The sequence below is a fragment of the Phacochoerus africanus genome, chromosome 1 (assembly GCF_016906955.1).
Source record: "Phacochoerus africanus isolate WHEZ1 chromosome 1, ROS_Pafr_v1, whole genome shotgun sequence".
In the NCBI taxonomy this organism is placed as follows: Eukaryota; Metazoa; Chordata; class Mammalia; order Artiodactyla; family Suidae; genus Phacochoerus; species Phacochoerus africanus.
The window spans coordinates 179,371,762-179,387,795 of record NC_062544.1 but is presented as its reverse complement, the minus strand read 5'-3'; the positions used below and the strand labels follow the sequence as shown (position 1 = coordinate 179,387,795).

The following is a 16,034-nucleotide window of genomic DNA, read 5'->3' as shown; positions in this document are numbered from 1 at the left end:
AAAGAAAGGGAGGAGATATTTTCCTAAAATAACTGGACAAGAGCTGGATTGGAAACAGGAAGAAGGAAGAGGGTTGAAAGAGTGTGTGTGTGTGTGTGTGTGTGTGTGTGTGTGTGTGTGTGTAAAAGAAATGGCCTAAGGTAAAAAATAAGCAAGTTGTTCTAAGGTGGAATTAATCAAGTTACTAAGAAGAAAGTGGAGAATACTAGTGGAAGTTGAAGAATATCACTCTGCTTAAAAGGAAAAGAAAACAAGAAATGATAAAGAATTTTCTACATTATCCAGGACATGGTACTATGTGCCCAAAGCAGCTTTGCTGCTGCTTAGAACAAGGAAGGAATAATGTGTAACACATAAATGTGAAATAAACGTGTAATTCTTATACCCCAAAATTTCAGAATATTTCAAAGGTTAATTGAACAAGAACTATTAGTAAATGCTTTAATGTAAACTTTGAAATAACTTACATTTTAACCTTTGATTCCAAGGGCTGTAGATTAAGGTGATATTTTTCAATATTATTCTCCACATCCATGGCCAGCTGGTGACTATAAACAGAAATAATGCCTCAATATAGCTGAATCCATAATGTCGACATTTACATCAATAATAATGCCAATTTAGATTTAATCAAAAAAGCAATTATATGTATAATTTTGTTCATTTTAATTTATTAATAGAGTCCTAAAAGTTCCTATTGATGGATGGTGGATAAATAAACATATCATAGAAAGAAAATGCTGGGAGTTCCCACTGTGGCTCAGCAGTAAGGAACCTGACTAATATCCATGAGGATGTGGGTTCCATCCCTGGCCTTGCTCAGTGGGTTAAGGATCCCATGTTGCTGTGGCTGTGGTGTAGGCCAGTGGCTATAGCCCCAATTTGACCCCTAGCCTGGGAACTTCCATATGCTTTAGGTGTGGCCCTAAAAAGACAAAAAAAAAAAAAAAAGAAGAAGAAAGAAACAAAGAAAACATTGTTTTGCCTTTTAACGTTGCTTTTTCTGATTTCTGCCATTTACCTCAACATTCATATGTATGATATGTAAATCATTTACTTTAAACAAAGAGGAAAGCAGAATACTCAACCATTTCGGGAGAAGAAAAATCATAAGTAGAGTGTTACAAATGCCATGATACTGTTCAACTAGTAAACTGTAGAGAGAATCTCATTAATTTCAATGATGTCACTACCATTGAGCCTTTCTCCCTGGAATCTGCCCTGGAGAAAGATGGAGGACTATGAATATATTGCCATTGCTCCTATGAACTTATAAGACAGTCTCTGGGGGCTTAAATGGTCAGGGAAGTCTTCCTGGAGACTGTAGTAGTTGTTCTGGGTTTTGTAGACAGGAATTAGCTAAGTTGAGATGTAAAAGGTAATATACATAAGGAAGATATTAAAACAAAGGAGTAGAATCCAAAAAAAACAAAAACACCAATTTAAAAAGATACATGTACCTTCGATGTTCATAGTAGCATTATGTCCAATAGCCAAATATGGATGCAACCTAAGTATCCACCAATAGATGAATGGATAAAGAAGATGTGGTGTGTGTGTGTGTGTACGTGCGCACATGTGTGTACTGGAATACTCTTCACCCATAAAAAAGAAATGAAATCTTGTCATTTGCAACAGCATGGACAGACCTTGGGATACTATGCTTAGTGAAATAAGTCAAACACAGACAAATACTGTGTGTTATCACTTACATCTAGAATCTAAAAAATAATAAATGAATATAACAAAACAGAAATAGACTCACAAATACAGAGAACAGATGAGTGGTTTCCAGAGAGTGGGGAGAAGGAAGGGGAAAGAGTCAAAATTGGGGAAGAGGATAAAGAGGTACAAACTACTATGTATAAAATAAATAAGCTACAAGGATATATTGTACAACATAAGGAAAATAGCCAATATTTTGTAATAACTTTAAATGGAGTCTAATTAATAAAAATTTTAAATCACTATGTTGTACATCTGAAACTAATACAATATTGTAGGAGTTCCTGTCATGGCTCAGCAGTGAAGAAACCCAAGTAGCATCCATGAGGACACGGGTTCAATCCCTGGCCTCACTCAGTGGGTTAAGAATCTGGTGTTGCCATGAGCTGTGGTGTAGGTCAAAGACATGGCTCAGATCTGGCGTTGCTGTGGCTGTGGCATAGGCTGGTGGCTACAGCTCCAATTGGACCCCTACCCTGGGAACCTCCATAGGCCATGGGTGTGGCCCTAAAAAGACAAAATATGTAATTTACAATATGTAATATTGTAAATCTCCTATCCCTCAAACACCTATTTTATCCCTCCCTGTTTCCTTGCCTTTGGTAACTGTAAGTTTGTTTTCTCTGTTTGTGAATCTCTTTCTGTTTTGGAAATAGGTTCATTTGGGGTTTTTGTTTGTTTAGATTCCACATATAATTGTTATCACATGATACTTTTTTTTTCTGCCTGGGTTACTTCACTTAGTATGAAAATGTCTAGGTTCATCCATGTTGCTCCAAATATAATTATTTCATTCTTTTTATGGCTGAGTAATATTCCATTATATATATACATCATATCTCCTTTATCTAGTTGTCTGTTGATGGACACTTAGGTTGCTTCCATGTCTTGGCTGTTATAAATAGTGTTGCAATGAACACTGGGTGCATGTATTTTTTCAAATTAGCGTTTCCTCTAAATATGCCAAAGAGTGGGATTGCTGGATCTTACGGTAAATATTTGTAGATGTTTTGATGATGGGGCCATTCTGACTGGTGTGAGGTGATACCTCATTTTAGTTTTGATTTACATTTCTCTAATAATTAGCAACATGGAGCATCTTTTCACAGGTTTTTTGGCCATCTATATGTCTTCTTTGGAGAAATGTATATTTAGATCTTCTTTGATTGGGTTGTTTGTTTTCTTGATATTGAGCTGCACGACAAGGATTAACTTCCAAAGTATTTTCTCCTCTTGAGAAAGGAATAACCAGTGAAGAGGAAAACATGGTAGATCAGCTGTATTCACACTAGGCCACGAGGTGGTGCTATCAGCCCAAGATAGCTTTGTGGTTGCCCAGGTGGTGTGTTGAGGGCCAAGGAAAACATCAGTCCTGTCTATGCCACTGGCATTCAGAGACCACTATTAATTTATTCTTATTCACTCATTAACGCATATATTCAATGTCTCTTATGTTCCAGGAACAATGCAAAACATGGGGGATATAATGATGAAAACACTAGATATGGTTCCTTTTCTTAGGTCCTACAATCTAAGAGAAGATGGATATTAAACAATTTATTACAAATGTGATGGACGTTATTAAGGAGGAAACACAGAGAGACCTAATGCAGTGTCAGTAAACACGGCAAGAATCATTTTTATAATTCTATGGTCTTGGAACAACAGCCTTATAAAAAGAATACTTTAAATATTGTAAATTAAGCCCCTTAATAACAAATTTTAGCAAACTGGGAAATAGAGGTATATGTCAGGTATTGTGGGGCCTGTTGCTATGTAGCAACCAAAGACAATGCTCAAGTCTTCACAAAGAAAAAAACTTTATAATATTAACAAATTTATTCATTTGGAATTATAATTTATATATCCTTAACAAACCATACACTACAAACACCTGGAGGTTTAAACTGGATGACTCTAGTTCATTCTATAAATAATTGCCTGTCATTAATAAAGTGATTATACATCAGGAGAATGTTTAACTTACAATCATACATTTCCTATTCTGATACCCAGCCTGATTCAACATTGACAAAAAAAAAAAAAAAAAAAAAACAGCAGTCAGCCTAAGGTCTTACTTAAGTTAATAAATGATTCTCAAAAACAATGGAGTCATAAACAGCCTCCTAATTAATGGCCTTAGTAATTGCTCTTCTCTGTGCATGGGCACATGCCAAGCTTCACTGAGAGAGAGAATACAAAACGCACCCAGCCTTGCATATGGTCTCAAGAAGAAAGGAGTTGCAGCTTCCCCTCCCTCCCCTCCAACCGTCTACCACAAAACCCTGCTGAGCATTCAGAATAAATGTAATGTTCCAAGAGGGAATAACCGATCACCAGCTATGACACCACTATCGCTTAACTTATGGTCATTTCGAGTAGCTGAAATGATTTACATCAGCACCTAAGTCAGCTACAGCTATAATGAAATGCCTAATCTGCTCACTCAAAGTACACCAATTTTTCAATCAAATTTGACAGCTTTCAAGGACATGGCCCTGCCCTGAAGCAGATCGAGAAAATCTTTGGAATTCCATGCAAACGGGTATAGTTGTTAGGATGGGCAACCTCTGTTCAGGGAAGCATGAAAGGGAAGCTTGCCCCACAGGCCTGCAGGTTTTGAGGGAAAACTCTGAATCCCATCCCTGGAGTTCCTCAATCATGACCAGGAAAAATAAGCAGAGGAAGCAGATTGGCCATTTTCAGAAACTTTTACTTTCTCAGGCTTCTAGATAATGAGAGGGAAAGAGGAGAGAAGGGGGGTGGGGGGAAGCAGAAGTCACACAGACCATTAATCTTCACGTATCTTCCTAAGAGCATAGAGCTGGGAAAGACATGTTGGTGCTAGCAAGGGGTTTAATATAGAGTTGTGGTCAATTAGCAGGAAAAAAAAAAAAAAAACTTCTGGAGTTCACTTCTTACATTAAAATCAATAATGAAAAAATAGCATAGCAGATTTAATAAATAAATGAGCTGAGCTGAACATCAGAGAAAGTGTGTCCTCAGAGAATTAAGCTAAATGAGATTATTGAATAACCAAAAATAAAAAATCTAAAATGCATGTAGACCACTGCTTCTCAATCCCAGACCCTTATTAGAATCACAGGAAGGAAGCTTTTAAGAAATACCAATTCTAGGCCCTCACCCCCAGGGATTCATATTTGATTTGTCCGGGGTGAGGCTTATAGATTTTTACTAAACTCCCTGGTGATTCTAAGTGCAGCCAGGATGAAGAACCACTGATCTAATGTCATTACAACACTAATCTCCATAGAAGGAAAAATCTTTCTATTTTCAACCAAAAAAAATTGTTATTATTGTCTGCATATAATTAGTGATGGTGGTGATGAGAAGTGGGAGGAAAATCTATTTTATTCTTATTTATTCATATTAATGAGAACTGGCAAAATAAGGGTAAATTAAATTCAGAGATAAGCCAGAAACTTCATTTGATCAAATGAATGGTTTTTCAAGTGGGAACATGGCTCTTCCTCAGAATCACGGAGATGGAATGAACCCGAGAGACTGTCTAGTTCAAATAGCCCCCAGGTGGGTAGGGAAGGAGCCTATGCTGAAAGCACAACACTATCATGGGTGTCTCATTGCATGCACTGAGACCATCAAGCCATTTTTAAAGATGGGGAAATAGACTCAGGGTGGTTAAGTAACTTGTCAAGACTCACAAAGCCAGAAGGAAAAAAAAAAAAAAAAAGCAGAAAGAGGAATCAAATCCAGGCTTTTTCATTGTCAGGAATGTTTTCAACAGCAGGTTGGATGGTCCGCAGGCATTTCCAGTATCTATAAGCTCAGTCCTTAATAAAGAATCCACTCTGTTAGGCAGACTGAGTCTTCACAAAATTTATCAATTTTTTTTTTTTTTTCCTGAGTCTCAAAGCTGTTGCTTCATAAATCCTGCTCATTGGTCCTTCTTTTGCTTTCTAAAGCAAGATGAGCAACATAGCCCTCTTTTACAGGAAAAGTCCTTCAAATGTTTAGGAATAGCCGTTATGTTCCCTCTGAGATTTCTCTTCTCCAAGCCACATATCCTCAGCCCTTTTTAGTAGCTTCATGTGGTTCCAGAACCGTCAGGTTTTAAGCAACTGCCTCTGGTACCCTTGGGGATGTCAATGTGCTATTTTTGTTTTTGTTTTTGTTTTTGTTTTTGTCTTTTTGCTATTTCTTGGGCCGCTCCCACAGCATATTGAGGTTCCCAGGCTAGGGGTCTAATCGGAGCTGTAGCCACCAGCCTACACCAGAGCCACAGCAACACGGGATCAGAGCCGTGTCTGCAACCTACACCACAGCTCAAGGCAACGCCGGATCGTTAACCCCCTGAGTAAGGGCAGGGACCGAACCCGCCACCTCATCGTTCCTAGTCGGATTCGTTAACCACTGCGCCACGACAGGAACTCCTCAATGTGCTTTTTAAATGCAGTGCCCACAGTCAAGTGTGGCAACACTCACATAGATTTGACAGCGGGACTTAGCAGTTGCAAGCAGGGGTTCTGGTGGCTTTGAACCTAAGCTTCATTCCCATCCTCACCTTTCTTAGCTGAGTCTACTTAGACAAGTGCTGAAAGCTCTCTGAGCCTCTTTTCTCATCAGTAAAATGGAAATAATAATGCCTATATTAAAAGGTCGTAATCAGAATTCGATGAAGAAACATCTGTAGGCATTCACTGGTACAGAGTATACTGTAAATGCTCAATTAACAATAGGTCACTTTCTTTCTTCCTGACAATGTATGCCTATTAATCAGTCTAATACTATATTTTTAGAAGACATGTAAAGTCATGGTCTCAGGTTAATGTCTTATAAAATCTCTAAGCATTTGTCCACAAATGAAATCAGAATACATCTTTCGCATATTCTAATTTTACAATTTTCTTAAAAACCTAAATGAAAGATCTTACTTTCATTTCTGTTCAATTTCATCTCTTTCTTTCTTACTTTTAATTCCAGCTCAGTTTTGTTTCATTCTGCAGTATTATTTTGAATGTTCATTCTATTAATCTTAGTGTTACCCTGGTGATTTTTGCAAGTTTTATGATTTCTTTCTACATACACTACTGATTAAAAGCCAAAGACAGAGCAAGGTTAAGTTCTAAGCCCTCAGACGTACCATCAGAGACATCTCCAGGCATCATATTACTCTGTTAATCAGTACAACTTTTGTATTGTAGCCAACGAGCCATAACTCTACTTAACTATATCTTGAATGAGCCACATTTACGGCTCCTGACCAAAATGATGTCATAAGATAAATTTACTTATTTATTTTTGCCTTGTCTAGTTTTTTTAATGCAAGCTTTCAACTTCAATTTCCTTTAGCATTTTTACTTACTTTTCAAGTAAATATTTTCCATCATTTGCTTGTTTTAAAGGATTCTGCAATCTTTTCAGTTCTTCCTGTGGAAAAAAAAAAGAAAAGAAAGAGGTGTCTTATAAATTGACTTCTTGTACTTATGAATAATATTTCAGGACCACTGTTAACAAAACTGAGATAATCACCATTAAGAGTTCTGGACCTTGCAATGGATGAGTGAGTAAACGTAAAATTTGATTCTTGATCAAATTAAAATACAATACTTCCAACTCAAATTGTGTGACTTTTTTTTTTTTTCTTTACTGCTAAAGATAATGCTTCCTGTTATTTTTCCGGAGTGGCAATATATTTATATGGATCCACCCACACTCTTCCCAAGAAATGTACTCTTGTCAAGAGTATTATGGTTGCTGGTTGCTGGGTGAGGGGCTCTAAGGAACATGAGCTGGGTTTGGCCATTTAACAAACACACTCTCTCGTCCCTTGGGAACTCATGGTAACTTCAGCTCCAGTGCTCGGGCACACACATACACACAAGCACATGCACACACGCCTTCCCTGAATTTCAGGTGTCCATAGTCTCCATAATCCCATTCCCTCAGCCACAGTGATTGGCTCAGGGATATGATGGACGTTGGCCCAGGTTCCTAGTGAAACTGCCTGTCCCTGGTCCTATTATCACCAGCAGCAGTATTTAAGAGGAAGATCACTGTTCCTTGAAGTTACTCTGCTTGTCTCATCACCACAAACTGTCGAAGTCCAAAAGGAAGCCCTGTTTAGCACTAATTACTCATTTGCCCCCAAATGACCATCAAGACTAGTCTCAAAATGACTTCCAAGTCTCCTAGGTCATCCTCCCATTAGCCATTTTCTTTAACTTCATAATTCACTGTTCATCCCCAAATCTGACCCAATCACCCACCTCTCCCCAGTAGCTCCAACTTTTTCACTGGGCCCTTTGGAAATCAGTCTGTCGTCAGCAAAATCCTCTGTCTCCTCAGTTCTTTCCCCTTAAGCATATTTTTTAAATGGAGCCCTTGCTGTTCTGGGGACAGCTAAGTTTATTTTAGAAGAAGAAGATCAAAGAACTGTTTAGAAATGAGTTTTAGGATATAGCGGAGTCTCCTGATAACAACCCTGGCTGATGCCCAAGCACACCGTCTCCCCTGCAGTCCTCTCTAGAGGTGGACATTTCTTCCCCACATGCTATATGATACTTCTTGCTTCTCGTTGCTGCTCCCTGACCCTCCTCACTGCCATACAACCGCAGCTTCTCTGGCAACATGCCAGCAGCCTGTCCCAGGCCTCTGTCCTCTTCTCTTCCCATCTATCCTAACTCCTCAGGAGACTTATCCAATCTGCAACTTTAAATTTATATTTGTACCTGCCCTCTGCTCTAGACTCTTGTGAATCCACCCTTCTACTTGAGAGCTAAGTGTGCATGTCTGACAGGCATCTCAAGTTCAAAACCAAAGTCTTAATTTCCCTGCTCAGACCTTCCCACCAAAACCTCCTACGTCATCACTTCTTCATTTTAGCAAATGACATCACTATTCACCTAGATAAGCAATAATAGGATCCCTAAAACCTAGCGGTCAGCTTGCACTCCTTCCTTCCTCTCACAATCCACAGTCAATCAATCAGCTGATCATTCTGGCCCCAGCTTCAACATACATCCAGAAATTGGCCACTGCTTCTCAATCTGGTCTAAGGCAGCAGTGATGACCTCCTGTCTCCCTGCCTCCCATGTTCACCCACCTCAGTCACTTCTCTTCACATCAGCCAGCATGATCACTAAGTACTCTGGTTTTCTTTTTAAGTGAGCAAAGTGCACACTTCCTAAGTGTACAGTACAATGAGTTTTGACAAATTCGTACACAGGTAGAATTAGCACACCAAACAAAATACAGAACATTTCTTTTACTCACTCCAGAAAGTTTCTTTGTATTCCTGTACAATCAATTCCCCTCTCCCCAAAGCACTCCTGTTCTGATTTTTATCACCATAGATTAATTTTGCCTGTGTTATAATTTCATATAAACTTGTCTATTCTTTTGTATCTAGCTTAATTCCCTCAGCATTATACCTTGACATTAGTTGCTCAACCAATGTTAATGGTTTAAACTTCATTTCAGTGTTGGGAGAAGAATTTTGTCTTCCTTTGAATTTTAGAGTGTGAGGATTTTAAAGTGTGAAGAACTCTGGAACGGCAAAGAGCTCTTTACTGCTATGAGAGATACTAACTGGGGGCGGGGGCGGGGGGGAGAGAGTAACATAACAAAGAAGAGGTAGGCAAAGGAAGACAGCCAAGGAACACATCCCTAATGATGCTGTGAAATTCTGAGTCAAAATGAGCTTGAATCCAACAGACTGATGGACTTTGCAGTTTCAACAGTCTCTCATTTGCTTTGATACTTTGGGATGAGATTTCTGGGTTTTTCTGCAATTGAATTGGAGTGAGAGTAGGAGCCATAAGCTAGTGCTACTAAGTACAAAATCCTAACTAGAAGAGCTATAGAACTATGAAAGTTCAAATCTGGACAGGGGTTGCTGTTGTTGTTGTTTGGTTGGTTTTATTTTGTTTTGCTAGTGTCTCTAAAAAAGTATCTTATTGAGCAGACAATGGATGAAGCAGGTAGTGGTCTTTAGTTCCTTTTTATTAAAGTTTGCTGCTTTTATGTCAATCACTGGTGTAACAAACCTCATATGAAGAACATCTCTGCATCTTCTGCAAAACTGCTGCATAACACACAATACAGTTTCCCTGTGTTCATATTAGCACTATCTGCATATCCATGGAAACAACTACATGTCCACTGATGGATGGATAAAGATGTAGTGTGTGTGTGTATGTGTGTGTGTGTGCATAATGAAATATTACTCAGCCATAAGAAAGAATGATATAATGCCATTTGCAGCAACATCGATGGACCTAGAGATTATCATACTAAATGAAGTAAGTCAGAAAAAGAAAGACAAATACCATATGATATCACTTATATGTGTAATCTAAAATATAACACCAATGAACACATATGAAAAACAGAAACAGACTTGCAGACATGGAGATCAAGTTGTGGTTGCCGAGAGGAGGGAGTTGGGGGAGGGACTGACTGAGAGTTTGGGATTAGCAGATGCAAACTATTACATATAGGATGCATAAACAACAAGGTCCTACTGTATAGCAAGGGAACTATATTCAATATCATGTGATAAACTATGAAATATATACATATATATGTATAACTGAATTATTTTCCTGTACAGCAGAAATTAACACATTTATCATTTAACATTACCAATTATACTTCAATAAAAAATTTTAAAAAGGCACTGTAAATTTTGCCACAGGTTCTCTCTTACATAAAAAGAATGAAATTTCAGAATTTAGTACTTGAGGATATTTTCCCTTTTTGATGAAATAGTGCACTTCTTTTCATTAACAATAACAACTCATAAGTCTTATGGAGGTGGTTTATTTTGTCTTGACTGTCAGAAGCTTAAGCTGAATTAAATATTCAATTGTTAGAACTATTCTCTCCAGGCTGTTAGTACAATTATTCTCTCCTCTGTTAACACATGATATGTGAACTTCTTTAACTCTCTTATAAGTGTGCTTTTCACAGTAAGTGGAAGTACTATCACACAGGCAGCTATATATGATAAATGGGTATGAAGATACAAATGATTGACACATATGATTTTATAGATAGAAATAAAGAGATGAGCAGACAAACTGACAGATAGATATAGACAAAGCATCCTTTTCACACTTATAATGGCATTTTATTTTCAAGATAAAACTTACTCTTTAGCCCCACAGACACCTGTTCATAAGAATAAGTCTCCACCTCTATCCTCTATTTTCTCCCAACCCTCCATTCCTCCCACCCAATCCTTCGGCATATCCCATATCACTTCCAGTGACATAAGCAACAAATCCAGGTCATATAAAAATCAGGCTTAACAGCACTTTCATACAGGAAGGAAACCAGCTGGATAAGAACCCTCAGTTATTCTTGAAAATGATAGGTGGATTTTGGGGTCGTGAACTTTTTCTTGTTGACCCCCTGCACTGTGATCAGGAAAGAGACTGAGCAGTAGTAGTCCTGGCACTTTCTTCTCTTGCATGTGCCTGTGACATGTTTTCTTCTTTTCTTTTTCCCTGGACATTGGGTGGGGGAGCACAGGAAGGAGCATCTTCTGAATTCTGTGACAGCCATTCTCTTTTCTTCAGTTCTTTCACTGCAGGGAGCTTGGAGGCAGGGGGTGGGGCACTTTGATGTAGTACTTTATTCAATCTGACTATCCACGTTCCAGGAAATCATATTAAACATAAGGTCAATGACTAACAAGAGCTTTCTGAACAGCTGCTCTGCTGACAATTTGGAGGATTGATTTCATCATTTGGTTATTTAAGCTAACTATACAAAAACACTTCAATTCAATTGGCCTGGAAGTTCCAAACCGTGTCCTCATTTTCTGGGAGATGGATAAGGAAGTCAGCTTGCTCAATGGATCTTCCTCAGAGTTTCGCTCTTTGAGAAAGTTTTAATTTACCATTGAAAATATCTATGAATTGGTCTCACCCATCATTAGTTCCACTCACTAATCCTCTATGTCCCTGATTTCATATCTAAACATACCATTTCCCTACTAGAAACCAATGTAGCTCCTCAGTGCTTTCAGACCCTGGAAGAGTCTGAGCCAACACCCACTTGTCTGTCTGAGCCTCACACTCTCCACCACACACACTCTCTCTCCAAGTCTGCTCATAGGAAACTTCACTCAACCCCCAACTCACACTCTCTTGCTAGACACTGAAGCACAGGGTGTCCCCAAACACTTCTACTAGCCCATTCTCATTCTTCCTTCAGGAAGTCCCCCACTTTTCCCTCCTCCAGAGCCTTTCCTAACTCAACAGGGGGGTCCACTATCCCCTCCTTTTCCTCAGCAACCTGAGGTGATCCCTATTTTAGCATTACCTCCTTACCTGACCCACCCAACCACTGAACCCCTGGAGATCAAGGGTGGTCACTTATGCACCTTAGGTGCCCATTACCCAAACAAGGCTTTTAGGTGGTGCCTAGTAAATATATGTATGCAGTGATCTTAGATGAAAAGAAACCTTAGTGGCTCCATAGTCCCTAAAATCCTAAGGATTTATATGACCTCTGGTGATTTTTCTCTGCCCTTTTAGATATACTCTCTCTCTCTTTTTAATCATCATTCTGTAGCTGTAATTTTTTTTTATTTAGCATTATACTTTTTCCAGCTTTACTGGGTATAATCGACAATTACAAATTAGACATATTGAAGGTATAAATTTGATATATGCATACATTGTAAAAACAATCAGCACAACTAATTAACATATCCATCACCTCACAGAGTTACCATTTTCTTTTCTTTTCTTTCTTTTTCTTTGTTTTTTTGTTTTTTTCTTTCTTTCTTTGGTGGTGGGAACACCCAGTATCTACCCTCTTAGCACATTTCAGATACACACTATAGTACTGTTAAATGTAGTACATTCTTATATGTTAGCTCTTCAGAACCTACTCCTCTTCCAAGAACTGAAACTTGACCAGTATCTCCCCATTTATACTCCTTACTCAGCTCCACTCTCCTCTGTGCTCTGGGAGGCTCATAATTAGACTTTATCAAGCAGGCCCCTTTGTTCTGTAGCATTGGATAGGGTTTGAGTAGAGGGAGGCACTGGATGAGATCAGAGGGGAGCTGAAGAGAGAAGCTGGAGTACTCAGTCTCTGTGCTCCCCTCTCACCAGAGTGTGGGTTGGCATCACTGAAACTCCTAGGTGTTGCCTTTCCCATGGTTGTTCTTGCCACACTCCCATAGCTGTTCTCTTTCCTCACCTTCCAAGACATTTGTTTCCCTTCCCTCCCTTCTTCCCTTCCCTCTCCTTGTCCCTCCAGCTACTGATAGCACAGATGCTTCGCCATCCCTGTGGTTCTTCCCACACCCTGCCCGGATCTACAAAGTCACTTCATTCAACTCTTTCAATCACTGTCTTCTCCCCAGATTCTGGCTTACATGCCTCAAGGATTCTAAGTTTGCTCTTGTTTGCTCTATCCTTGCAATTCCTTTTCTATAATTCAACAAATTCATAAACTAACAGTATGAATCAGTCACATTCATTAACAAAAGAACATGTCTGTCTGATGGTGGATCCCTATCAGAGAAGCTGTCCAGACTTAAGGGCCTAACCTCAATTTTCTGGCTCAGTTTGACTCACCAGATAAGGGGAAATGTTCTACTATGCTCTATTTAACTTCTGTCTTTTTGACATTTGGGCTAAGTCCCTCTGCAAAGTACAAGTTAAACTGTTCAAGTACAACCGAGATATAGAGCATTCCATATTAATCTCCTTTCTCCAAATGAAATCTGTGTTAAGACTGGCTATGAAATGCAGGTTGTACTATCAGGGGGAATAATTAATTGATTACTTTCCAAACAGAGCCCATGCTTCCCACTGTCATCAGATCTGTTTGAAGTCACTTAGGTATAAACTGTTAGAACGGATGGCAAATTCTGGATTTTTTTTTTTTTTTTTTGGTGTGTCTGGCTTCCCCCTCCTACCCTAACCCTACAGGTTTTTCTCCTGTCACAAACAGGAGAATACAGCTAAGAGGTTAGATAAACACATCTCTATGGCCACTTCGTCAGCCCCTTAACCTGACTAATAATAAAATATCCTTTTTTTTTTCCTGTTCCGCCACTTCTATCTAAACAAGCAAAGTATGATCTTTAGACACATTTAAAATCAGAAATCCATTCAAAATTGCTTTTTCTCTAAAGTGCACTTGTGTCTAAATGGCAGCCTTTTAACTTTTCTGACATGTGCCCTGGCCATTTTATTCTCAGCATATCCCAGAGCATTTAAGGTAACTTAAAATACATGGAAACAATCTTCAATTTACTTCATTGTATAGCTATGGGTGACAAAGCCTGTACTACTTACATACATCATTTTTGAGTTGGGAATAATTTCATATTAACCTAAGGGTAACTATTTAACAAAAGTTAAAAGCCAAAATTACTTTTGACACTTTCGACTATTCAATCATTCAATTAAACATCACCAGGCTTCTTCAACCCCCTCCACCACCAACCTATCTCCCCCTCTTTTTTAATGGAAGTGTAATAAGGGCACTAAAAAAGGGGTTACTAATGTTTGCATAATTTGGAAAAGTAGAAGACACAAAATCTATACTAATTTTAGCTCTGCATCATTAAACATGAAATATTGATTATCGCTCTTTGCAAGAGAATTTATGAAGCTAGCTAGGCTGCTGTGTCCACATAAAGTGATTCTGATGCTTTGCCCTCAGACCTCGGTGGCTGTAAATGATGCTTCTTGGTGACAGCTGGGAGGCTGGCATTCTGATCCACAGCCTTAAGAGATACATTTCCCAGATTAGACCAGGAATGACCCAGCTGCACAGCCCAACTTCAGAAAATTAAATTGGAGGGAGTCCAAACCCCTGTTGAAATAACTGTGTGAATTACAATGCTTCCATGGGCCTTGTTATAATGTAAATGTGCTTTACAATTTACTGCATTTCCCTCCTACCCCTGCTGTGAACATGGGCATTAATAGTCATCTTATATAGTTAAGGCAAAAGGCATCAAAAATAAAAATGCAAGATTCATGTTTTCTCCCTTTGGAAAGCATAGACTAAACTCCTTTCTTTTTCTTTGTCATTATTTTATTTTATTTTATTTTATTTTATTTTATTTTTATTTTGCAAAAAGAGCATACATTTTGTTTATGTATTATGCATTAATGTTTTTTATGGCTGACAGGCCTGTAAATTTCACATGGGGAAGTTACCTTCCAACTGAACATGAATTTCTTTGGGGGGAAAAATGGCTAATAGGACATCAACAGCTCACTTAAAGGATTCATTCAGGTAAGTTATGGGCACATGAGGCATATATGAGGTAGTAGACGTCAAAAGAGATTTGATTTGCCTGCTTCTAGCACTTTAAGAACATTTTGAATGTCCAATGAGATGCAGAAGGGCTGTGATTTTATGGTGACAATCACAGAGGGAGGTGATCGAGGCCTCACTACGCCAGGTCGCAGCAGCATGATTATTCATTGCCTCATACACGGTAAAACTTACAAACACAGGATATGATGATAGGAATCATTGTGATAGCTCATTCTTTACTCTTGTTTGACCAGTCAGGCTATGTTCATAGTCATTAGGACATAAAAGCCTTTGACTGCCAACTCTGAGCATGCCAAACACCTGAGCTCATTTGAACAGATGCCAAAGAGAAACATATTAAGTAAAAACCCAGTTATGACTTTAAGTCATTGGTCACCTTGGATCTGAGATGATTTCAGCCACTAAGATTCTCCTGGATTGAAGGGTCCACCTATAACCAGATTACCCAAATTAGCCCCCTGCCCTAATCTGAATAAGCACCTACAACTCCATCTAGCTATGGTAGATGGATCATGGATCCAGGGTTGTCAGACAGGGTGAGCCAGACCAATGTTATTTTGAAAAGTATCCTTTAGGCTTAAATGTCCCTCCTCTTCTTTTCCTAAGATTGTGCATGATGTTCTCAAGGACTTTTGCTAGTTTCACAGATATTCTAAAATTACCATTACAGAATGAAGGCCCAGTTCATTGCAAAACGTTTAACCACTTCTTTGAAATCTAGGATATGAGAAATTAAAAAACTATTAGTAGTTATTTTAAATTGGTTATTCTACTCAAAGTTAATTCAGCTTAAAAGCAGGACTACCATAAACTCAACTGAGACTGAAATACTAGGTACAATTACTGGGGTGATGATAGTTTTTGCACCTGATATATTGTTGCATTTTGGAAAAAAAATTTCTAGATACCATGCTTCAAGCAGAAAACTCAAATACACATAAGCACACAAGCCAGCAAATAAACACCTCTCAGAATGCAGACAGAATAGCACAGGTGGATGAAGTCAG

At 38.6% G+C, this 16,034-nt stretch overlaps 1 protein-coding gene across 1 annotated transcript in view; it reads right to left on the bottom strand.

The window, feature by feature from the left end:
• IQCJ (IQ motif containing J) overlaps positions 1 to 16,034 on the bottom strand; it is a 196,710-nt gene that overhangs the window by 17,361 nt on the left and 163,315 nt on the right. Inside the window, exons 2-3 of the mRNA XM_047752456.1 lie at positions 7,070 to 7,134; positions 468 to 548 (exon numbers count right to left, since the gene is read on the bottom strand). Coding sequence (XP_047608412.1) covers positions 468 to 548; positions 7,070 to 7,134 — 146 coding nt within the window. The remainder of the gene's footprint in view (positions 1 to 467; positions 549 to 7,069; positions 7,135 to 16,034) is intronic.